The 22373-nt window shown below is 39.7% G+C and overlaps 1 protein-coding gene across 1 annotated transcript; it reads left to right on the top strand.

Annotated features, from left to right (window-relative positions):
* The first annotated feature begins 1482 nt into the window (after positions 1 to 1482).
* Positions 1483 to 18771, top strand: HSP90B1 (heat shock protein 90 beta family member 1). The gene is made up of 18 exons (XM_044677412.1): positions 1483 to 1710; positions 3497 to 3599; positions 4592 to 4733; positions 5810 to 5926; positions 6460 to 6791; positions 8936 to 9047; positions 9434 to 9547; positions 10247 to 10363; positions 11242 to 11379; positions 11508 to 11585; positions 11671 to 11736; positions 13007 to 13276; positions 14080 to 14325; positions 14982 to 15118; positions 15492 to 15570; positions 15672 to 15827; positions 17430 to 17567; positions 18442 to 18771. Exons 1-18 carry the CDS (start codon positions 1659 to 1661, stop codon positions 18469 to 18471), a joined length of 2427 nt encoding a protein of 808 aa, XP_044533347.1. The 5' UTR covers positions 1483 to 1658; the 3' UTR covers positions 18472 to 18771.
* The last annotated feature ends 3602 nt before the right edge of the window (positions 18772 to 22373 follow it).

Below are 22373 nucleotides of genomic sequence, written 5' to 3'. Positions count from 1 at the left end.
ATGTATTGGGTGCTGCTGGAAGCTCCCTCCTCTTAAGGGGTTACTCCAACTTCCATACACATGACCAAGAGAGGGAGTAAGGGGGAACTGGGCCGTTAGCAGCAGAAATTTCCTGCTTCCGGTTCCTCAGAGTACTTGATCAAAACTTATTTATCTAAGGGATGGTTAGTTTCCAGGAAAGGTCTTTGTACCTGAGGTGGTGAGCCAGAGGCCGCTCACAAACACAGAATTTCCCTGAGATGGTAGGGCATGTCACCAGAACCTCTCCTTCAACGTGAATCTGGGAGGGTGTCACAGACATGAAGTAGCTTTGACAGCAAGGACTCCCTACATGCTGTGGGAGGAAATGAGACTGAGATTACAGAGCTGTCCTCCCTTTAAAGAAGCTATGTGACTTTAGGGCAAATCACAACTGCCCTGGGCCTCAGTTTCCGCTATCTGTCAAACGAAGTATCCTGGATTGGACAGTCTCTAGAGTCCCTTCCAGCCATGATCTATGCCCCTAAAAAGACCTCTGGGCCTCAGTTTTCCCATCTGTCAAATTAGGGAGTGATGCCAAAGAACCTGCGAGGTCCCCCGCTGGGAGAAGAGAGGGAAGTGTAAATGGGGGGAGGGGAGGAAAATGTATTTTCCTAGGCCCCCGCCCTCCAAGCCAGGCTTCCGAGGATAGGGGCACTTGCTGGGGAACCTGGCTTGGAGGAACGGGAACCCCGAAAGCCTGCACCATCACAAGAAGTAAGTTCACACACATAGCTGGCCCAGGAGGTCAGCCCAAGCCCTTTCCCGTCATGCGGCTAGGTGTAGTTTTGGGGACATTGCATGCTGGGATATGTAGTTTCTCCCGTGGTGCCCGGCCTCGCTCCCCCCCTCCTCAGTTTCTTTGAGGCACGAGCTCTTCGACCTCCTCAAAGTCTCCGTTTCCCGAGAAGCTACCCGTCCGAGTAGCCTACGGCAACCGGGGGAGGGCTTACTTAGGACTTGACGAACAGGAAGCCTTATACCACTTTCAACGTAGTCTTCTTTGGCGGAGGAAAAGCGAAGAACGGGTTGCCATAGACACCGTTCCCCGTAGTAACGGAGTAAACGCAGTAGAGAAAGGATCCAAAAGTGCTTCCGGAGCGCCACTTCACTACAAGGAAATGGGGGAAGGGGGGGGGTGTCCTGCTTGAGCACGCGCTCATTGGTCGGCCCTCCTCCGATGTCGGAGCCGCCCTAAGGTAGGGCCCGCGGAGGCTGATGATTGGCTAGGAGATACGTAGCTCGCGTGGGCCAATCAGCCGGAGCCACGCTTCAGTCCTCGGGTCCCTCACCTGGAGGGCTGTCATTGGCGGAGTGCCGCCTCCTCCCCCCACTTCTGCTTCCCATTGGTTCTTTGCAGTGCGTGGTGAGGCGCGATTGGCTGGTTCGTGTTTCCCGTCCCCCGCCCGCAGGGAGTGGGGGGTGAAAAGCGAGCAGCCGGGCTTGGGGGGCGGTGGGCGGATCGTGTTGCTGTCGCTACCCACGGATCCGCTGCCGTCGCCACCGCCGCAGCAGCAGCTCGGGGTGTGGGGAGCGGAGCCCCGCCGTGGGGAGGCGGACATACAGAAGGAGGACGAAGTCGTGAACAGGAACCCTACCCTCTGTGCCGGAGTTGACTGCGCTCCGCAGCTGCCGCCGCCATGAAGGCCCTTTGGGTGCTGGGCCTGTGCTGCGTTCTGCTGCTGGCCTGCGGTGAGTGAGGAGGCCGAGGAGGGCCCGTGGGGCCCAGAGGAGGTCGGAGAGATGGTGGGCGCAGCCTGCCTTTCTGGAAGGTTCTGCTGCGGCTCGCGCCTAACCCGTCCCCCCCACCCCCGGGACCGACCCCCCCACCCCCAGGGGCCGCACTCGCCCTGGGCGCTTTGTCTGCCTCTCCCAGCTTTCCTCTCCTTGTCTCCGACTTCCTCCTGTAAAGTGGGGACAACCGGGAGGAGGGAGAGCCAGCCGCGTAGAGGGCCTCAGTCTCCCTTCTATAAAATGGGAATGATCCTCGGAAGCTTAGTCTCCCCATCTGTAAAATGGGAATGACCACGTGGAGAGAGGCATCCTGGTCTTCCCCCCCCAGCCTCAACTTAATCATTGGTAAAAATGGAAATGTTAAGTGCAAAGTTAAGTAAAGTATATTGATTAAATACCTCCTGTGTGCCAGGCCCTGGGCTAAGTGCTGCGGAATCAGAGAAAGGGAAGGAAAAAAAAAACCTCCTTGCATTCAAGAAGCCCACATTCTAATGGGGGAGGCAACATAACAGCGATGTAAAATCAATATATATGATAATTAGAAGATAGGATATTCTATTCTTCGAGTACATTTAAATGATGGTCTGTCATTCTAATTTATATTCTAATGTTGTACAATATGATTAGAGTATTCAAAAGAAAGAAGCTTTGGAATTAAAGGGAAATGGGGAAAGGCTTCTTGTAGAAGGTGAGATTTTAGGTGGGACTTGAAGCCAGGAGGGGGAAAATTCCAGGCCTGTGGAACAGCAGGAGGGAATGCCCAGAGTCAAGACTTGAGGTGCCTTGTGTATGATGATGCTTAAGCACCAAAGAGTGATGGATACAGGGCTAGGGTGGAAGTCATTCAGTATCTCTGTCCTCATTTTCCCTCTAAAAGGGACTGATGGTTCAGAAAAGATGGCATAGCATTTCATACCGAAGGCCAAGTTGAATTCTAGTTTTTTTCTCTAGACAAAGTACAGAGAAAAAAGCATTCACTTTATAGTCAAAGGAGTGGACACTCCTTTTTGTTGGCACAGCTTTTATTCACATGCCTTAAATCTGGGATTCAGTTTGTTCCCCTGTAAAATGAGCATGTTAGGTTAGCTAGGCTTTGATTCTTTCTAGTAGTTCAGAGCTTTGCATCCTAAAAGAATTAACTAGAATGTAGTTAGTCCTCCTACCTAGGTCTGGGCCCTGAAGACCCCCAGTGACAAAAGAGCTGTTCCTCTGCTCTTTTGATGGAGGATGTTCACAATTAGAATCATGAGATGATAAGTACAGCATCATAGCCTCAGGAGGCTTGCCAAGGGGCTTGTGTCTTCACTGCCCATTGGGATCTCACCAATTGGGGGAGGGGGGGTGAAAATATCCAGTGTGTAGATTGGTGAAAAGCTCAGAAGAAGGATGGGACACTGTACCCTGAGTGTCGAGGCTGGCATGTGAACCCAAAACCATCTAAGTAGAATGCAAACCAATCTATTTGGGGAAGGGGCGGGGCGGGGCTGAGGAGCAGGTCGGGTCTGTTCAGCTCCAAAGACCAAAAGGATCATTTGAAGCAGAAGTCAATGTCAAGTATCAGTCCCATGTTCCTGAAGCTTCTGGGATTCCTTGTGCTCAACCCCTTACCATCTCCAAATAAACTTTGCTGCTGCCACCTCCCCAAGTCTGCCCCAAAAGAAAACAGAAAATCCCTCTTAGGATATCTGTAGCTCCGTGGTGCTTGGAAGACAATTGTTTCAAACAGGACATCCTTTTTCTTCAGGGTCAGTTAAAGCAGATGATCCAGTGGATGTGGAAGCTACAGTTGAAGAGGATCTGGGTAAAAGCAGAGAAGGTTCTCGGACAGATGATGAAGTGGTCCAGAGGTTAGTGGTGATCTGAAACTGTCACCATAAATTACTCACCTGGGACCACATGTTGTTTGCGTTCTCTGGTCTCAGTAAAGAAAAAGGATCTGAAATCTGTTGTCAGTTGTCTGAATGAACTTTAAATGACTTGTTTTCTAGCAAAGGCACTGGCTAGTTATTTGTCTTTATTTTCATGTGTACAATTTTACGTCCTGTAACAAACCTTTATTCCTTTGACAAATCTACCTGCTTCCTTTTAGCTGGTCGCATAGAACTGAAGACCAGATAGGAAACAGGGTTGGAAAATAACAGAAGAGAATTTTTCCAAATATAACTAGTCCTTAGATATCAGAAGTAAATATCAAGTGGAGAAACATAGGCTGAGAAAAGGAATATCATAGATAAATCAGAATATGCGTTTGTGGGAGGGATTTTGTGTGTGTGTGTATACACACATACACAGTTTTTATATAGTTTTATATATTATGTAGTTTTTTTAACTAAAAAGTACAGTGTGGAAATATGCAGGTCTTGAGTATATTTCCATCCTTCAACCTATAAATCATCTGTGTTTTCTAATACAATTCAGACAAAGTTTTAGCACTAAAGAATACCAAAGAACTAAAGGATAATTTGAGAACCCTGTTGACAACAAAATAGTATGGTGTTAGTATAAACTAAACTGAAGAAAGTGTCTGTACAGAATATCAGATTGCAGGAAAAGGAGGATGTGGAAAGGTGAAAAGTTGTGGTGATGAATTGTTTTTAAAACTGAGATTTAATTACCCACGCTAAACATTAATATATATTATAGATATAATAGTAAAGAGAAAGAAATGTTTCTTGAAAGGATTTCAATCTTATCTTTTGTACATGGGTAAAGAAAATTATAGTCAACAGATGGCAGGCACTGAGTGTGCTGCCATTATCCTATTAAACACTGGTCCTTGAACTTCTTTGCTAACATTTATTTTATTGGAGCATAACATTTCATTTTTCCCTCTCCATAGAGAAGAAGAAGCTATTCAATTAGATGGATTGAATGCATCCCAAATAAAAGAGATTAGAGAAAAATCTGAGAAATTTGCTTTCCAAGCAGAAGTGAACAGAATGATGAAACTTATAATCAACTCTTTATACAAAAATAAGGAGGTAGGAATTGTGTTCATTGCCCATTGTATAAAACATATAGTATGAGATCATAGCTACTAAGTAGCTCTTCTGCCAAGATCTCAGCTTTTTTTCCCCCTCTGCTACACAGTACACAAATGTAGTAAAATAATTTTAAAACAGTGATAACCTTCCTACCCTTTCCAAATAATATATCATTGAACTTATAATTATAAGTCTGTTTAAGATCAATTATGTTTAAGCTCACCCTATCACAGAAAAAAGTCTGCAGGTCAGTGGTCTCTGGTTTTTCAAATAAGGTACAGTAGGACCTCATTTTATGTTAACTCAGTACACTCAAATTCAGGTACACACAGTTGGTATTTGGAAAAAAAAAAAAGACCAAAATATGTAAAAACTAAATCCACACCATTTTCCCAAGTGGTATAGTTTGCCTAATTACACTAGCATTGGTGTGGGTCATTCTGTTTTTTACCAAACATTAGCTCCCACATCAGAGCAGTGCTTCTCTTTGTTTCATTAACAATATTAAGCTGCCTCCAAAGTACAAGAGTAGTAATATTGGTAGCTTTTATAAGCCCAAGAAAAGTCATGAAGTACCTAGGTGAATTCATATAAGAAATACTTATTAAATAGTAGAGGTTGCTATTATGCACAATTTTCAACTTATGGGAAAGGTCTTGGAACATTTAAGTCCTACTGTATAAAGAAAATTAATTCATCCAGTTTACCAGATGAGTGAGTTCTCAATAAGATAGTTAGATATCATGGGGGCAGCTGGGTAGCTCACTGGACTGAGAGCTAGGCCTAGAGATGGTAGGTCCTAGGTTCAAATCTGGCCTCAGACACTTCCTAGCTGTGTGACCCTGGGCAAGTCACTTGACCCCCATTGCCTACCTTTACCATTCTTCTGCCTTGGAACCAATACACAGTATTGACTCCAAGATGGAAGCTAAGGGTTTATAAATTTTTTAAAAAATGATAGATATATAGATATCAGATTTGAAGAACTTTTTAGGATTTTGGACAAAAGTAAAGTGAGTCTTAAGTCTGATTATAATTGTATATTTTATCTGAACTCTTTCACATGATTGTAGATTTTCCTGAGAGAACTGATTTCAAATGCTTCTGATGCCTTAGACAAAATAAGGCTAATTTCACTGACAGATGAAAATGCTCTTTCTGGAAATGAAGAACTAACTGTCAAAATAAAGGTAAGCTTGAAATTATCACCAACTGATACTTTAAAACAATTTCTAGAAATTTGGTGTCAATAAATAATCAATACTGAAAGAATCATTAATGTTGCAGATTCTTTCCTTTCATACCAGTACATGTTTTTTCCTCCATGTTGATCCTTAGGGTTCACACCATTACTTGGGAAAAGAGAGCATACTGGGGGTCAGTGGGTTTATCTGGGTATACATATATGCATATACCATGGTAGTTAATGTGGACTTTAATGAATGACTTTCCAGTCATAAAAACCTGAGTCATCTATTAAATTACATGTAAGTAGTATACTTAGCATCAAATGCTAGTATAGTACATTTGCCCACTTGAATATTTTACTTCGCATTTTCTAAAATGGTAACATGTTTTGATCTTTGATTAAAACCTTCACTTCCACTGGCTATGGTAGAAAGTAAGTTTTCATCACCCATAGCCCAGGATTAAATTGTACAGTTTTCTTTTGAGTGTTTAGCTGATTAAAGGTTTAAACATCTTGTCCTTCTTTTGATTGTAGTGTGATAAGGAGAAGAACCTGCTGCATGTTACAGACACTGGTGTTGGCATGACCAGGGAAGAATTAGTTAAAAACCTTGGTACCATAGCGAAGTCTGGTACAAGTGAATTCTTAAACAAAATGACTGAGGCACAAAGTGATGGTCAGTCAACTTCAGAGTTGATTGGCCAATTTGGTGTAGGTTTCTATTCTGCCTTCCTTGTAGCAGATAGGGTTATTGTTACATCAAAACATAACAATGATTCCCAGCATATCTGGGAGTCTGACTCCAATGAATTTTCTGTCATCGCTGACCCAAGAGGAGACACCTTGGGAAGAGGCACCACAATAACGTAAGTATAACCATATTGATTCTTTATCTGTTTATAATAGCCTGTGCATTAATTGGGTTTCCTACCTTGTGAGATTCTTCATAAGCTATTAAGTGGGATGTTGAAGTGAACTACTTTATTATTCTGCCATGTTTGGTGATAATTTTCAAGCCCATGTTACTAGGCTTAATTTTAATGGCCTCAGTAATTATATTGATTGGCAACAAGCATTTAAGTCCCTACTGTGTGTTAGATACACTGTGGTGGGTGTTGAAGATCCAAGGATAAAGAATGGAACAATCCTTGTTCACATGAGCTGCAGACTAATGGGAGAGGCAGGCACATAGAAACTGTATGCTGCATAAATGTGAATGTTTGCAAAGTCATTAAATACAAGGTAATCTGAGAAGAAGAGCTTGACAGTTGGGGGGAGACCAAGAATAGCTTTGTACAAAGGATAATTCTTAACTTGTGTCTTATGAGAGTGTAAAGAGGCACACCTCCCACACTGGCAAGGAGGGTCAGAGAGAAAAGCGAACTAGCTAGTGGCCAGGGTGAAGGTGTAGCTGGCCAAAGGGCTGCATCAGAGAGAAATGTCCGGCCAATATAGGTTGGGGCCTTGTCAGGGCAGACTTTCTAGAAACAATAGGGAGCCACAAAAATTTTGATTGAGTAGGGATAGCGTGGCATAAATATCTCTTTAGGATGAAACATCCTAAACATCTTTTAATATAATGTTTGAAAAGTTCAATTAAAATTAATACATAATACTGTGGTTTTTTTTATACCCAGCCCTTTACTGCAGCAGAAATCTGGCCCCACTCTAGATTATCACTTTTTGGCAGTTGGTAGTTTTCATTAAAGACTTGATTGTCCTAGAATAAGAAAAATAGTCTGAAGAAGCTTGGTTCAGCACTTCTTTGTGAGCTATTCTCTTTCTCAAAGCCCCATTCCCAAAATAATTCACCTTGCATTTGTTTTGTACATTCTTACACTGTGTACTTGTTAACTTTTCCCTCACAGGGGTGAGAGCAAACAATTGTGATATTCCTTAAATTATATTTGGGGGACAAGGGAGTCACTACTACTACTACTACTACTACTCATAAATGGTAATTCTTGCTACTAAAAGCTGGAGGCCTATGATTTCATTAATGACATCTAGAAACCATCCTGTCTTCAAAAGACATTTGCAATTTAGTAAAGGTCTTCGACTTTGTCCATTGCAGATAAGACTTCATTTCCCTAAAACTCAAGAGACCAGCATACTGATATTCATTATTAAGTTTAGACCATAGTTAGGAATGGTTTTTCCCTTTCCTCCTCTTTCCATCTCTGACCTAGGTAGCAGTTTTCTATGTATCCATATTTGTTAGGTTGAATGTTATTACTGTGGGTGGTAAAGAGAATGTTTAAAAAGTTAGCACACCCAATAGCTTCTTTTTTGTTGTTGTTTAATTTGGACATTTTTGTTTAATTAATTTAGGGTATTTTCCCATGAAAATAAGATTCATGTTCTTACCCTCCCCTCATCTCCGTCCCGTAGCCAAGACACAATTCCCCTGGGTTTTATATGTGTCATTGATCAAGACCAATTGCCATATTATTGATATTTGCACTAGGGTGATTGTTTTAGAGTCAGTATCCCCAATCATATCCCCATCAATCCATATGATCAAGCAGTTGTTTTTCTTCTGTGTTTCTACTCCCACAGTTCTTCCTCTGAATGCGGATAACATCTTTCTCATAAATCCCTCAGAATTGTCCTGGATCATTGCATTGCTGCTAGTACAGAAGTCCATTACATTCGATTTTACCACAGTGTATCTAGATGTCTCTGTATAATGTTCTCTTGGTTCTGCTTCTTTCACTCTATCAATTCCTGGAGGTCATTCCAGTTCATTATTCCTTTCAGCACAATAGTATACCCTCACCAACAAATACCACAATTTGTTCAGCCATTCCCTAATTGAAGGGCATATCCTCATTTTCCAATTTTTTGCCACCACAAAGAGCACAGGTATAAATCCAATAGCATCTTGATTAAGAGAAAGGTTTAGGAAGTTATTTGCATTACACTACTTCCAAAAAAATTGAAAAGACAACTAAATAAACTGTTTCTACTGATTTTTTTTTTAACGGAACTTTTTTTCTTTCCCTTGAAGTCTTGCTTTAAAGGAAGAGGCATCTGATTATCTTGAACTGGATACCATTAAAAACCTTGTCAAGAAATATTCACAGTTTATAAACTTTCCTATATACCTGTGGAGCAGTAAGGTAAATCTACTTTTTACTGTAGAATTCATGCAAGAAACCTTTTCCCTCCTTCCCAACTACATCCATACAGTGTGCTGTGCTGTGGGTTCCCCATTTATCAGAGATTCTCATCTAGTCTTGACACGCATCTATGAAGATGCCTAGACTTGATTGCTTAGAACTAAAAATCTAGCATTGTACATTAGCCTGTGAAACCTAACTTTCTGCCTCAAAACGGCCAGGGTGGGGGGTTACTTAAGAGTCTTTTTAGTGTTATGGAGGGACTTGTACCAAGTTTGGCTATGGAATGGAAATTCTCAGTAAACTGAAACTAATTCTTATGTGGACGTCCTGTAAGGATGTGGTGTAGAAAACCCTGTTTGAGCTCTGCCTTTGGGTCTCTGCAGACAGAAACGGTGGAAGAACCCATCGAAGAGGAAGAAGCAGCCAAGGAAAAAGATGAAGTAGATGATGAAGCTGCTGTGGAAGATGAAGAGGAGAAGAAACCTAAGACTAAAAAGGCAAGTTTAGCCTCTTAGGAATTTATTAAAAACTGGTAGCAGAAAAATAGGAGCACAAAGATAGGGTACATTGACTTTTTAGGCTAAGGTTTCAGAAGTCTTCCAGACCTGGCATTATTATTAGCCTGCTCTGGAGGGGGTTGGTCTTAACCATGGAATGAATGTCCAAGCCTGAGACCTGGTTGATAACTCTTACCCAACTTGCTTTGCTCATGGTTATTCAGGTGGCAAAATTGTGTCATTTTAAAGCTTAAAGGAAGAGGGTTTTTTTGTTTGTGTTTTTTAAACCCTTACCTTCCGTCTTGGAATCAATACAGTATATTGGTTCCAAGGCAGAAGAGTGGTAAGGGTAGGCAATGGGGGTCAAGTGACTTGCCCAAGGTCATACAGCCGGGAAGTGTCTGAGGCCAGATTTGAACCCAGGACCTCCCATCTCTAGGCCTGGCTCTCAGTCTACTGAGCTACCCCCTTAAAGGAAGTTTTGACCATTGTTAAAACAGTATTTGCTCAACTGCTCGTTTGTGAACTATAATGAAAGCTTTTATAAACAACTCTGGGAAATAGGTATACATGCACATAGTATTCTCATTTTTAAGGTGAGGAAACAGAGAAGTAAGTGAATTGACCCAGGATGATATAGGTCATTATGTGTGTGAGAACAGGAGGAGGTATTTCTAACAATCATGTCTACAAATTTAGGTTGAGAAAACTGTTTGGGATTGGGAGCTAATGAATGACATCAAACCGATATGGCAGAGACCATCAAAAGAAGTAGAAGAAGATGAATACAAGGCATTCTACAAATCATTTTCAAAGGTAAGCTAATCTGAGAGAGAGTTAAAAGACAAAAGAAGGGGTCATTTGGCATATCGTGGCACCAAATTTTTAGTTATTGAATGTGTTCAATAACTCCAAGAAAAAAGCTTTATTTTTCTATGTCATGTGTTCAAGCAGTGTAATAGGTTTCTTCTACTGTCCTTTCTTCTATAAAACAGGGTTGAATTTCTCATTGATCTGTTTCTAACTTGAATCGTCTTGCATTACTTCCATTGTTTTTATAGGTTTGTACTTAAAATACTGTCCAATTAATCTTATAGGTCATCTTTCCATTTCTGTTATAATAATTCTAAATAAATTATAAATTAAAGAGATCTTTATATTCAGTAAAATCATGGGTTTTTTAAATTTCCCTCTTTGGATCTCACTTTCATCTATTTCCTATACTATTTTGATGATCTTCTAAAGCTTTAGTCCTCTTCCTCATTAGCTACCTACATCTATCCTTTATTTTGACCTTATCTTTCTAGCTTTGAGAGCCTTTTTTTTTTTTCCAAATCTTCACAGATATCCATGTGCTTTTTGCATTCTACGTGGAAAAGGCTTTTGTTGTTCACATTTCCTAATCTCTCACCTACCTAGGTAGAATTTATCTGTGGCCGTTCCCCTGCATTTACAAGAGATGGGGAACAATTTTAACATTATAGTGCTATATAGCTAGCAGAAGACTCAAGGACCATTCAAAAGTACCATTCATCTTTATTTAGTCCTGAATGCAGAAAAATGAGATTCAGCCTTTCAATAACTCACCAGTGGATGGGCACTAGTTTGAATGTCTATTGCTCATGGAACAAGATTTCACTTTATGTTGTTTCCTTGGGTGTATTAGAACAGTATAAAATAATCACTTTCCACAGGAAAGTGATGATCCTATGACTTTCATCCACTTCACTGCTGAAGGAGAAGTGACATTCAAGTCGATCCTGTTTGTTCCCACTTCTGCTCCTCGTGGATTATTTGACGAATATGGATCAAAGAAGAGTGACTACATTAAGGTTTGGGTTGGGGCAGGGGGGAAGGCAACATTATTTTAATTTCATTTTAGTATGTGGTCTTCAAGTTTAAAATCCTGTATGGAATGGTGGAATTCCCCAATTCTAATTTTTTTTTGGGCTTCTTGTAGTTGTACGTACGGAGAGTATTCATCACAGATGACTTCCATGATATGATGCCAAAGTACCTTAATTTCATTAAGGGTGTTGTAAGTATATTAAGATGTTTTTCATTCATTGGCCTGGGGAGTGTGTATATTGTAGCTTGGTCACTGATTAATTTACTTATTTTAGGTGGATTCGGATGACCTTCCTCTGAATGTGTCCCGTGAAACTCTTCAACAACATAAATTGCTTAAGGTGAGCATTTGAAGCTTTACTGAGCCATTTATCCAACAATGCAGTATAAAAGTCTTACTGACTTAACTCATGGGCACCAATAAGGCTCTGAGTTTTCAAATCTGAGGCCTTCATTAGTTCTTGAGTGCCCATTATCTTTTGTTTTGTTTTTAACCCTTACCTTCTGTTTTAGTATCAGTTTTAAGTTGGGGGGGTGGGGGGGCAGTTATTTAACTTCCCCTGGGTCACATAGCTAAGAAGTGTCTTAAGGCTAGGTTTGAACCCAGATCCTCCTACCCCAGGCATCTACTGTGCTATCTAGCTGCCCTGACTGCCCATTATATCTTAAGGCACTGGTGTAAAATAAGGGGAAGAGTTTGGGTGGGTTTTTTAATTCATTTTTATAAATTGCATCAACTACTTGGATTATTTTTAGAGAAACCTTGACAAAAATGTCCTCTGGTTAGGAAGAGAGTATATGTATGAGGGGTGGTGGTAAAATTAGAGCCACTTGTAGGTTTTCAGATCATTCACAACTATCTGTAATGATAGGAATCCCCAACAAGTAAAGTCTCCATTGTTGGGGACCTACTTCTCTAAACACATACTTCAGAGTTCTACCACCCAGGTGAAGTTTCTAGGCTGCTCACAAAGCTTCATTTTAGTCCATAATGTTTCTGAACTGGACTTTCATAATAGAAGAGTGAATTTTTAAAATTAAGTCCTGCCCCCACAGGTTAATAATAATGGAGTGTTTGTGTCAATAAGAATATTGAGGGTCTTAACTACATTTCAGAGAATTAGATTTCAACACTTCTGGGGTGGGTGGGTGGGTGGGTGAGTGGAAAGCAGGAAGATGGAAAGGAAGGAAATCCTAGACTGACTGCAAAGAGGGAAAATGTTCATGTTCCAGCTAGAACCCTCATCAGTTTAAGGTTAATCTTCCTATAATGTGAATCTGAGATTCTCCTAAAGCAGAAAGTTCTTAGCCAGAGATCTCTGAATTTGGAAATGGGCAGGGGGAATACAATTCTAATAATTACAATGACATTTTTAGTTTTTCCTTATGATCCTGTATATCTTAATTCCATTCATTTAAAACCATGATTTTGAAAGAGGGGGTCCATAAGTTTTACCAGACTTTCTTGCCAAAAAGGGCCCAGAACCATATGAATAGCTAAATCTTGGAAAGAATACCTTGTTAACCAGAAGTTTAATCATATGTCTTGCCTGGAATCTCATTTAAACAAAAGTTGATCATCTCTCCTCACCTATCCTTTGAATTTTCTAGGTTATTAGAAAGAAATTGGTCCGTAAAACACTTGATATGATCAAGAAGATTGCTGAAGAAAAATATAATAAAACTTTTTGGAAAGAATTTGGCACCAACATCAAACTTGGGGTGATTGAAGACCACTCCAATCGTACTCGTCTTGCAAAACTTCTTCGATTTCAGTCTTCTCACCATGAAAATGACCTTACCAGTCTGGACCAGTATGTGGAAAGGATGAAGGAGAAACAGGATAAAATCTACTTCATGGCAGGATCTAGCAGAAAAGAGGTAAAAATTCAGACTCATACTAGATCATGTAGCTGTATCTTTTTTGAAGGGAAAAGAAAACCCTGTACAATTTACACATTAAAGCAAATAGTTCTCAAATACCTAGAGGTCCCCAAAGTTAAAACTCTTTCCATGATACTAAGATATTCTTTGCTTGTTAAAGTGTCCCTCCTTTTTCCAGCTACATCTGTGTGGTTGGAGTTTCCTCTTGTACATTAACCAAAACAAAATATCACTACAGATTAAATGCACGAGCTTAAATAAGAATCCAGCCATCTTCTATTACACTAGACCAATAAAGATTGGCAAAAACATAAAAATAATGCCATTTTCTCTTTTTATTTTTTTTTCCTATAAAATAGATCTAATTTTTTGGTGTGTTGTTTTTTTGTTTTGTTTTTTTTTAAAGCCCTTACCTTCCATCTTAGAACCAATACTATGTGTTGGTTTTAAGATTGAAGAGTAGTAACAGTGGCAGTGGGGGTTAAGTGACCTGCCCAGGGTCACACAGCTAGGAAGTGTCTTGAGACCAGATTTAAAATCCAGGACCTCTCATCTCAGGGCCTGGCTTTCCATCCTCTGAGCAACTGCCCCAATAACATAATTTTTAATTAATATTTTAACATTTATTGATTTTAAATTCTAACACTAAAAATATTAATGGGTAAAATCCACATGAGCAAAAATTCTTAGAGGTCTGATTTTTATGATTGTAAAGGGAACTTGAGACCAAAAATTTGGAAAATTACTTCTTTAAAGAAATGTCAAAGGAATCTCAATTAGGAAGTTCATTGACTTTGCAGGCAGAATCATCTCCATTTGTTGAGAGGCTTCTGAAAAAGGGCTATGAAGTAATCTATCTGACTGAGCCTGTTGACGAGTACTGCATCCAGGCTCTTCCAGAGTTTGATGGAAAGAGATTCCAGAACGTTGCCAAGGAAGGAGTGAAATTTGACGAGAGCGAGAAAACCAAGGAAAGCCGTGCCGCGGTAGAGAAGGAATTTGAGCCATTGCTTGAATGGATGAAGGATAAAGCTCTTAAGGATAAGGTAGTTGCTTGAAAATCATTGTGGCAGTTGTAATTGCTGCAGTTGTTCCTCTGTACAGGCCACCTCCAACCATTGGTCCTAAGCCAAGTTTTTCCCTCATCTCTGTCTAGATGTCCCTTTGAGGTTCATTCTCCCATATGCCTTTTCCAGACTCCCTCCTCTCCTTATCCACCCAAATTTAATTCAAAAGTGCTTTTTATTCTCTTCTCTCCATAAAATCTTTTCAGGACACTTTGTATAGAGCTGTCCTTTGTCCCATCCCTCTCTTTGAGTAGCATCTTCCCCCCCCCCAAAAAAAAAAAGCCCCTTTTCCGCAGAGATTGTTGATCCTTGGTGCATTGTCTGGAACCATAATTATATTGGTGCAGGGAACTCCCAGTATAGGTAGCTCCACTTCAGCAGCTATACTGCAACTTGGTGGTTCTCAGATTTGCTGGGGGACTTGTCCAGGCCCACACCCTTGGAAATTAGCTTTGTACCCAGGTGTTACTACCTGGTACTGAATTAATGTAGCTTACCATCATCATAGTTCCAATAACTGCTAATTGGTTCATCATAGAATCCTATTTTAATCCAAACAGTGACCATACATAGACAGTATGTTAAATACATCGTCACCTTTGAGACTCACTTTTGATTACCTTTTTTTCCTTAAGATTGAAAAGGCTGTGATTTCCCAGCGTCTGACAGAATCTCCCTGTGCTCTTGTGGCCAGCCAGTATGGCTGGTCTGGCAACATGGAAAGAATCATGAAAGCTCAGGCTTACCAGACAGGCATGGACATTTCTGCAAAGTAAGCATGAGTCCTCCACCAGAGTTTCTGGGACTTCTCTTAGCTTTAGACTTTTATGGGAGTCAGGGCCCTCGCTGTGCTCTAAACCTACAAGCTTGTGCTGAGGAGCTATTGAAGCCATTCCTAAAATGCATAAGACTATCCGCAGTTTGAGAAAAGCCTCCCAATTCCCTACATGGCCAGCATTGGAAGTAAAATCAGTTTCTTCTTTTCATCTTTCTTTATTGGCCTCCACTGAGGCAGTAACTCGGCACAATTTCCCTTATCTAGAGATAGCTTTAACCAAGTGGTAGTAAAAGAAAAATAAAGTATTTAACAGTCCCTGGGTGGAGAAGGGTAGCTATTTATATTGGTTTCTTTTATCTTTTGACAGTTACTATGCCAGTCAGAAGAAAACACTTGAAATTAATCCTAGACATCCACTGATCAAGGACATGCTCAGGCGGGTTAAAGTAAGTTATTAAACATTGTCAAGGCCTTCTCTTCCTTCATTTTCAACTATGCTCTGTGTATTTCTCATTAATATCAATAAAATTGTCTTTTTCTACATTAGGAGGACGAAGATGACAAAACAGTTTTAGACCTTGCTGTAGTCCTATTTGAAACAGCAACACTAAGATCAGGCTACCTTCTACCAAACACCAAAGAATACGGCGACAGGATTGAAAGGATGCTTCGTTTAAGTTTAAACATTGACCCTGATGCAAAGGTTTGTCTTTTCCTTCTTCCTGAGTTAACTGAAATCCAGCTCTCCTTCCTTAGTGTGCTGATCTTTTTGGTCCTTCTTGATACAGATGTTTTGAATGAATGATGTATGTGGTAGTGATTCTTGTCAAAAAGGAAATTCCAGGCACTGGATATCCTTTTTTAATAGGAGATCAGTGAGAGACTCTCCACCCACCCTTCCTATCTGTCTTTGCTAGCTTTTTGCAACCCCTCGTTTTCTCAATCTATAGGAATCCATTTTCCTGGGGTGCAATTTAATGTCAGGAAAGTTAGCATCACTCCTTATATTCCAAGCCAGTAGGATACAGTCCGTGTGATTCCAGGGAAACCTACCAAGTAAACTTTAGAGAATGCAAAGATATGCTCTTGGACAAAGCAGAAATGATGAGCTCAGACCATGGGACTTCTTGTTTTCTCCACTCTAGTATGAGTACCTACCTGAAAGGCTTCAGAGATAGCCATATTAAAATAAAACTAAATTTCATAACTCACTTTGAATAATAACTTTCTATCTTTTCTACTTATACTTAAAGCTTTCCTATTTTGTGCTAATGCTAGCTTGGGCCTTTCCAGAAGTAAACTTTGCAGGGCAGAGGTGATAATTGTTGTGTGTACCTTGCCTCCTTTTCTGGTGCCTTTGGCAATTGGTTTGGTAAAGCCTATCAGAGTCAAAGTTTTAAGATCTTAAAATACATGTTATTACAAAGAAATGCATCTACCAAAAAATACATTTTTAAAATTCTTGATGTGCCCCAGGTTAAGAACTCCTGCTCTCTAGAACACTAGGGTGAGTCCTGGGTGCTGCACTTGAGGAAGGATGTTGATAAACTGGACCTCAGTTGAGAAATTGAGCTGTTGGGTGACCTTGTAGTTCTCCCCACACTCCCCCACTAACATATCCCTAAGAATGGTCCAAAATCAGACTGACCTCAACTGGCAGGGGGGGTAGTAAATTCCATAATTATAGGCTGTCTTCAAGCAGATGCTGTTGGAAGGATCTTTCTGGGATGTTGTAAAAGGGAGCCATGCCTCATTTACCTCCAAGGCCTCTTGCAACTCTGATTCTTTCATCAGAAAAGTGTGGGTTAGGCAGCGCACCTGTTTGACATATGAGGAAAGTAAGGCTCAGGTCATGTTGGCTAGTGCTCCGGTATATGGCAGAACCTGGACAAGTCTGGACTACCTCTAGCTTTTGCCTTTAACCCACATATACCATCTGAATTCTAGTAATTAGAAGGTTCTAATTCCCTCCCCTATTGTGTTAAATAGTAATAATAATAAGTAACAGTTGACGTTTCTATAGTGCCTGTTGTGTACCAGATGTTGTGCAAAGTGCTTTACTATGACTATCTCATTTGATCCTCACAACAATCCTAGGAAGTAGCCACTATTCATTATCCTCATTTTACAGATGAGCAAGGCAAACAGAGTCATACAGCTAGTCAGCATCTGAGGCTGGATTTTTGAAGCCAGATCTTCCTGACTCTTGACTGACTGGCACTGAAAGGTCAGGGTGTACTAGATTGAGTGAAGGTGGGTTTGAGTTGTTGATACTTATTGATGTTATAATAAACTTATATTCAAGGTGGAAGAAGAACCTGAAGAAGACCAGGAAGATGATACAACAGAAGATACATCTGAAGATTCCAAACCAGAAGAAGAAGAAGAAGAAGAAGAAGAAGTTGATGATATGGATGCAGAGGAAGAGGAAGAAACAAAGAAAGTACGTGCTGTTAGACTTGTTCTAGATTCAGGCAGTGGAGTTGTAAAAGATTTGGACAGGACAGCTACCCCTTTCCAGCAATGGGCCACCAAAGCCCTAGCCTTGATAGAGCAAGAGAGTCCTGCCTCTGGACTGGGTTCTGCTCTCGTTAGGGAGACCCATACTAGAGTGTATATACAAGTCAGGGACACTAATAGAAGGGATGTGGTTTGGAGAGGAGCTTCATTAAAGAAGGCCTGAGCTTAGCTAGGTCTGGGGCTGAAGAATGACCAGGAGGTGTACTAAGAGGCAGAAGTTAAGAGGGAATACATTCCATTCAGGAGGGGAAACAAAGAAGGGAGTGGAGGCAGAAAGGGACTAGGAGGTGAAGAGATTGAAAGTCAAGAAGTTTTATCTTAGATCCTAGAACCAATAAAATAGGGAAGAAACGCTAGAGGGTAATGTACTTGGATCCCCATTTCAGTGAAGTGTGCGCTTCTCCCACATCATTTGTTTTAAGAGGCCATTCCTCAAGGAGAGGCAGCCACTTAAGCCAGGTTATCAGGTGGGATGAGAGGAGGCATGTGAAGCACAACGCGGCTGGGGAGATTTGTTTGGGTCATCCTGGAAAGGGCTTGCAGGAAGTCCTAACGGATGAGTTTCTGTTTTATCTTAGAGGCAAAATGGAACCCCTCAAGTTTGAGGCAGGGAGTGATTTAAGGGCATAAAGAGGACATGTTACATGTGTGGGGAAGGCTTGGAGTAGAGAGAGACTTGAGACTAGTTAAGAAACCATCCCATTTAAACCATTTAAAATGTTGGAAAACTATTGTGTGTATAGTTATCTGATCTGAAAGTGAAATTTACTGTTTTCTATGTGTTTTTGTCTTTACAGAAATCTTCAAGTGGAAAAGATGAATTATAACTCTCACCATTGGAATCCACCATGTTCAGTGGAGAGAGAAAATGTGAATTTAAATTGTTCTGTTTGGGGAGGCTTGAGATTTTTTTCTTTTTTTTTTTTTTTTTCTTTTTTTTTAATCCCCCCTCACTGTAAAAATGTCAGGATTTGTGGGTCACAGAAAGAAGCCAGTTTTTGTTTGTTTTTGTTTTTGGGGTTTTTTTAGTTGAATTTTTTTAAACATTCCTCATGAATGTAAATTTGTACTATTTAACTATTGGTGTAAAATCTTGTCATGTGTACAAAAATAAAAAAATTCCCAAATACCATGTATTTTTATTATCCACCCACTTCGTAAAGGCAGCTAAATTTTAGGAATTTCTCTTTTAAGAGAAGTTTATTACCAAAATATATGTTATATTTAGTTTAATCAATGTCTATGAACATATTAAGGATGAGGCATTGATTGATACAAAGAGAGCAAAGATGAAATAAAGCCTAACCTTATACTATATAAATGTTTACCTTTTGACCCTGCAATACCATTAGTAGGTTTGTTTCATAAGGTGACCAGGAAAAAAGGAAAAGAACCTATATGTTCTAAAATATTCAGAGTTGCTCTCTTAAATAATGGCAAAGAACTGGAAACTGAAGTGATAACCATCAATTGCAGAACAACTAAACAAGTTGCATATATGATTGTGATGGATACTGAGCCATAAGAAATGATGAACAAGTTAATTTTGTAAAAGAACCAGAGAACGATATATATCACAGAGATACTGTTTGAAGATTGACTTGTATATATTCAACTCCAGGGAAAGAACTGATGAATAGAAACAAGACAGTTTTTAGTTTTATGTATACATTTTTTTTGTTAAATGATACCTTCTTTAGTGCAAGAGGTTGGAAGATAGCTGGGAATTTTAATATAAATAAGGCTTAACCTTTTGGTCTTTCAAAGATTTTCAGTGTAAAAATTTAAGAACATTAACCAAAAGCAACAATTCAGTGAATTTTAATTTGGAGTGGGTGGGGGAAAAAATGAAGTAACCTGTGACAAAAGAATAGACAGGAGTCTAAATGATAGTCAAAAATGCTCCCTTTTTTAGAACAAAGTTGAGGGGGCAGCTGAGTGGCTCAGTGGATTGAGATCCAGGCCTAGAGATGGGAAGTCCTAGGTTTAAATCTGGCCTCAGACACTTCCTAGCTGTGTGACCCTACACAAGTCACTTAACCCCCATTGCCTAGCCCTTACCACTCTTCTGCCTTAGAACCAATACACTGTACTGACTCCAAGATGGAAGGTAAGGGTTTAAAAAAAAAACAAGATTGAAATGAATAGAAGGTAATTCCATTAAATAGGAAAGAGTCTTTGAATTTGGCTTTGCATTTTCTAGTAGAAAAAAATTGGGAAGGTAGGTAAAGAGGTCATGAGTAAAGTAATACATTAGCCTTGGCTTTCTCAACACCAATGAGTATTCTTAGTTTTTGATAACAAACAAAAACTTCAGGTAGGATAAGGACCCGTTTTGTTTGACAAAAACTGAAGAAAATTGGACAACAGTGGAAAAAATTATATTTAGACCGGCACCTTATAAAAAGGCCTCAAGTGAGTATATGATTATGATGTTAAAGTTCATATATATAGTGAAACACGGGAATAATACATCTATGGAAAGAGAAACAATTGGGTGAAAAAATCTTGGCAGCAAATTTTTCTGATGGTCTCATTTCCAAAATGTTTAAGGAACCCATTCAAATTTTTAAGGTTCTCCCCATTTGATAAATGGTCTAAGATCAGGCTGTCTTCAAGGCAAGAAACCTATAATATCTATAGCCATATACTCCTTTTTTTTTATTTGAAAATTTTTAATTAATTTAGAATATTTTTCCATGGTTACGTGATTCATGTTCTTTCCCTCTCCTCCTCCCACCCCCCACCCCCTGTAGCCAACAGGCAATTCCACTGGGTTTTACATGTGTCATTGTTCAAGACCTATTTCCATATTACTAATATTTGCATTTGGGTGATAGCTTAGAGTCTATCCCCATCGACCCATGTGATCAAGCAGTTGTTTTTCTTCTGTGTTTCTGCTCCCACAGTTCTTCCTCTGAATGTGGATAGCGTTTTTATTCATAGGTCCCTCAGAATTGTCCTGGGTCATTGCATTGCTGCTAGTAGAGAAGTCCATTACATTCTATTGTGCCACAGTGTATCCATCTCTGTGTTCTCCTGGTTCTGCTCATTTCACTCTGCATTAGTTCCTGGAGGTTGTTCCAGTTCACATGGAATTCCTCCAGTTCATTATTCCTTTCAGCACAATAGTATTCCTGTCACCAACAGATACCACAGTTTGTTCAACCATTCCCCAATCGAAAGGCATCCCTTCATTTTTCCAAAATTTTACCACCACAAAGAGCTAAATCACTACATATTAAAGAAATGTAAATTAGATCTTTAAAGATTCTACCTCATACCCTCCAGACTGACAAATATAAGGAAAACAAATGATGGAAGGACCGAAAACAATCTGGAAAGCAATTTAAAATTGTACACAAAAAGATGAACAGTGAATGCCCTTTGACACTGCTAACCAGTACTAACAGGCTTATTCCTTAAGAAATCAAAGGAGGAACAAAGAGTCCTTTATGTGCAAAAATACTGGAATCTCTTGTCAAAAAAAAATTGGAAACTGACTAAACAATGGCTAAAAGTTATATATGTCTGGAAGAATATGGTGGAGTACTATTATGCCATAAAAAGTGAAATGGATGATTGCATAAAGACCTGAAAATATACAAACAGGCAGAGTGAAGGCAGCAGAACCAGAAAAATAATTTCAATTAAGATGTCAAGATCCTAAAAATGGATAATGTTCAGAGCATTTATAACCTGATGAGGAACAGAACCAGGAAAGCAATTTTACAGTGACAACACTCAACACCGAAAGCCATAAGAAACACAGTCAACATGACCATTCATGAATCTAGAGGTTTGATGATAAACCATGAGATCTGTGACAAGTGATGGATTTAGGGTACAGAATAAAATGAATTTTTTAAGTGTTAATTTCTCATTTCTTAGCTGTGAGACCCTGTGCAAATCACTTAACCCCATTTGCCTAAGCCCTTGTCCTTCTTTCCTAAAGTTTTTACTAAGAAAGTAAGGATTTTTTTTTTTAATTTTAACCCTTACCTTACATTTTAGAATCAATACTGATATTGGTTCCAAGGCAAAATAAGAGCTAGACAATGGGCCAGGAAGTGTTTGAGGTCAAATTTGAAACCAGGACCTCCCATCTGTAGGCCTCACTCTCAATCCTCTGAGCCACCTAGCTGTCCCAAGAATTGTTTATTTGGGGTTTTTTTTTTAAGTTTTAATTTCTAAGAAAATTAAACAGGTTTATGTTAACTTTTTTTTAGACTTATCTTTATTTTTTAATAACAAATCTATACATATGTTTTCCAAAGTTATATGATTCATGTTGCTTCCCTTTTTCCCTTCCCACTCCCAGAGTTGACAAGCAATTCAATCTGGGTTGTACATGTATTATCACACAAAACATTTTTCCATATTATTCATTTCTATAAGTGAAAAATCATAAAACCAAGCCCCCAAATTATACACCCAAATAAACAAGTGATAAATCATATTTTTTATTCTGCATTTCTACTCCCACAGCTCTTTCTCTTGAGGTAGATAGCATTCTTTCTCCTAAGTCCCTCAGACCTGTCCTAGGTCATTGCATTGCTATTTGTAGATTTAGTGTGTGATCGTCCCACAATGTTTCAGTTACTGTGTACAATATTCTCTTGGTTCTGCTTGTTTCACTCCGAATCAGTTCATGGAGGTCTTTCCAGCTCTTTCTGAAATCCTCCTGTTCACCATTCCTTATAGCACATAGTATTCCATCACCATCATA

The sequence above is a fragment of the Gracilinanus agilis genome, chromosome 5 (genome assembly GCF_016433145.1).
Source record: "Gracilinanus agilis isolate LMUSP501 chromosome 5, AgileGrace, whole genome shotgun sequence".
In the NCBI taxonomy this organism is placed as follows: Eukaryota; Metazoa; Chordata; class Mammalia; order Didelphimorphia; family Didelphidae; genus Gracilinanus; species Gracilinanus agilis.
This window is presented reverse-complemented; position numbering and strand designations above follow the sequence as displayed.

Coding starts and splice junctions, on each gene's coding strand:
- HSP90B1 (XM_044677412.1), top strand. CDS start 1,659: ATGAAGGCCCTTTGGGTGCTGGGCCTGTGCTGCGTTCTGCTGCTGGCC. Junction 6,792..8,935: donor GGAAGAGGCACCACAATAAC/GTAAGTATAACC, acceptor TTTCCCTTGAAG/TCTTGCTTTAAAGGAAGAGG. Junction 15,828..17,429: donor ACATTGACCCTGATGCAAAG/GTTTGTCTTTTC, acceptor CTTATATTCAAG/GTGGAAGAAGAACCTGAAGA.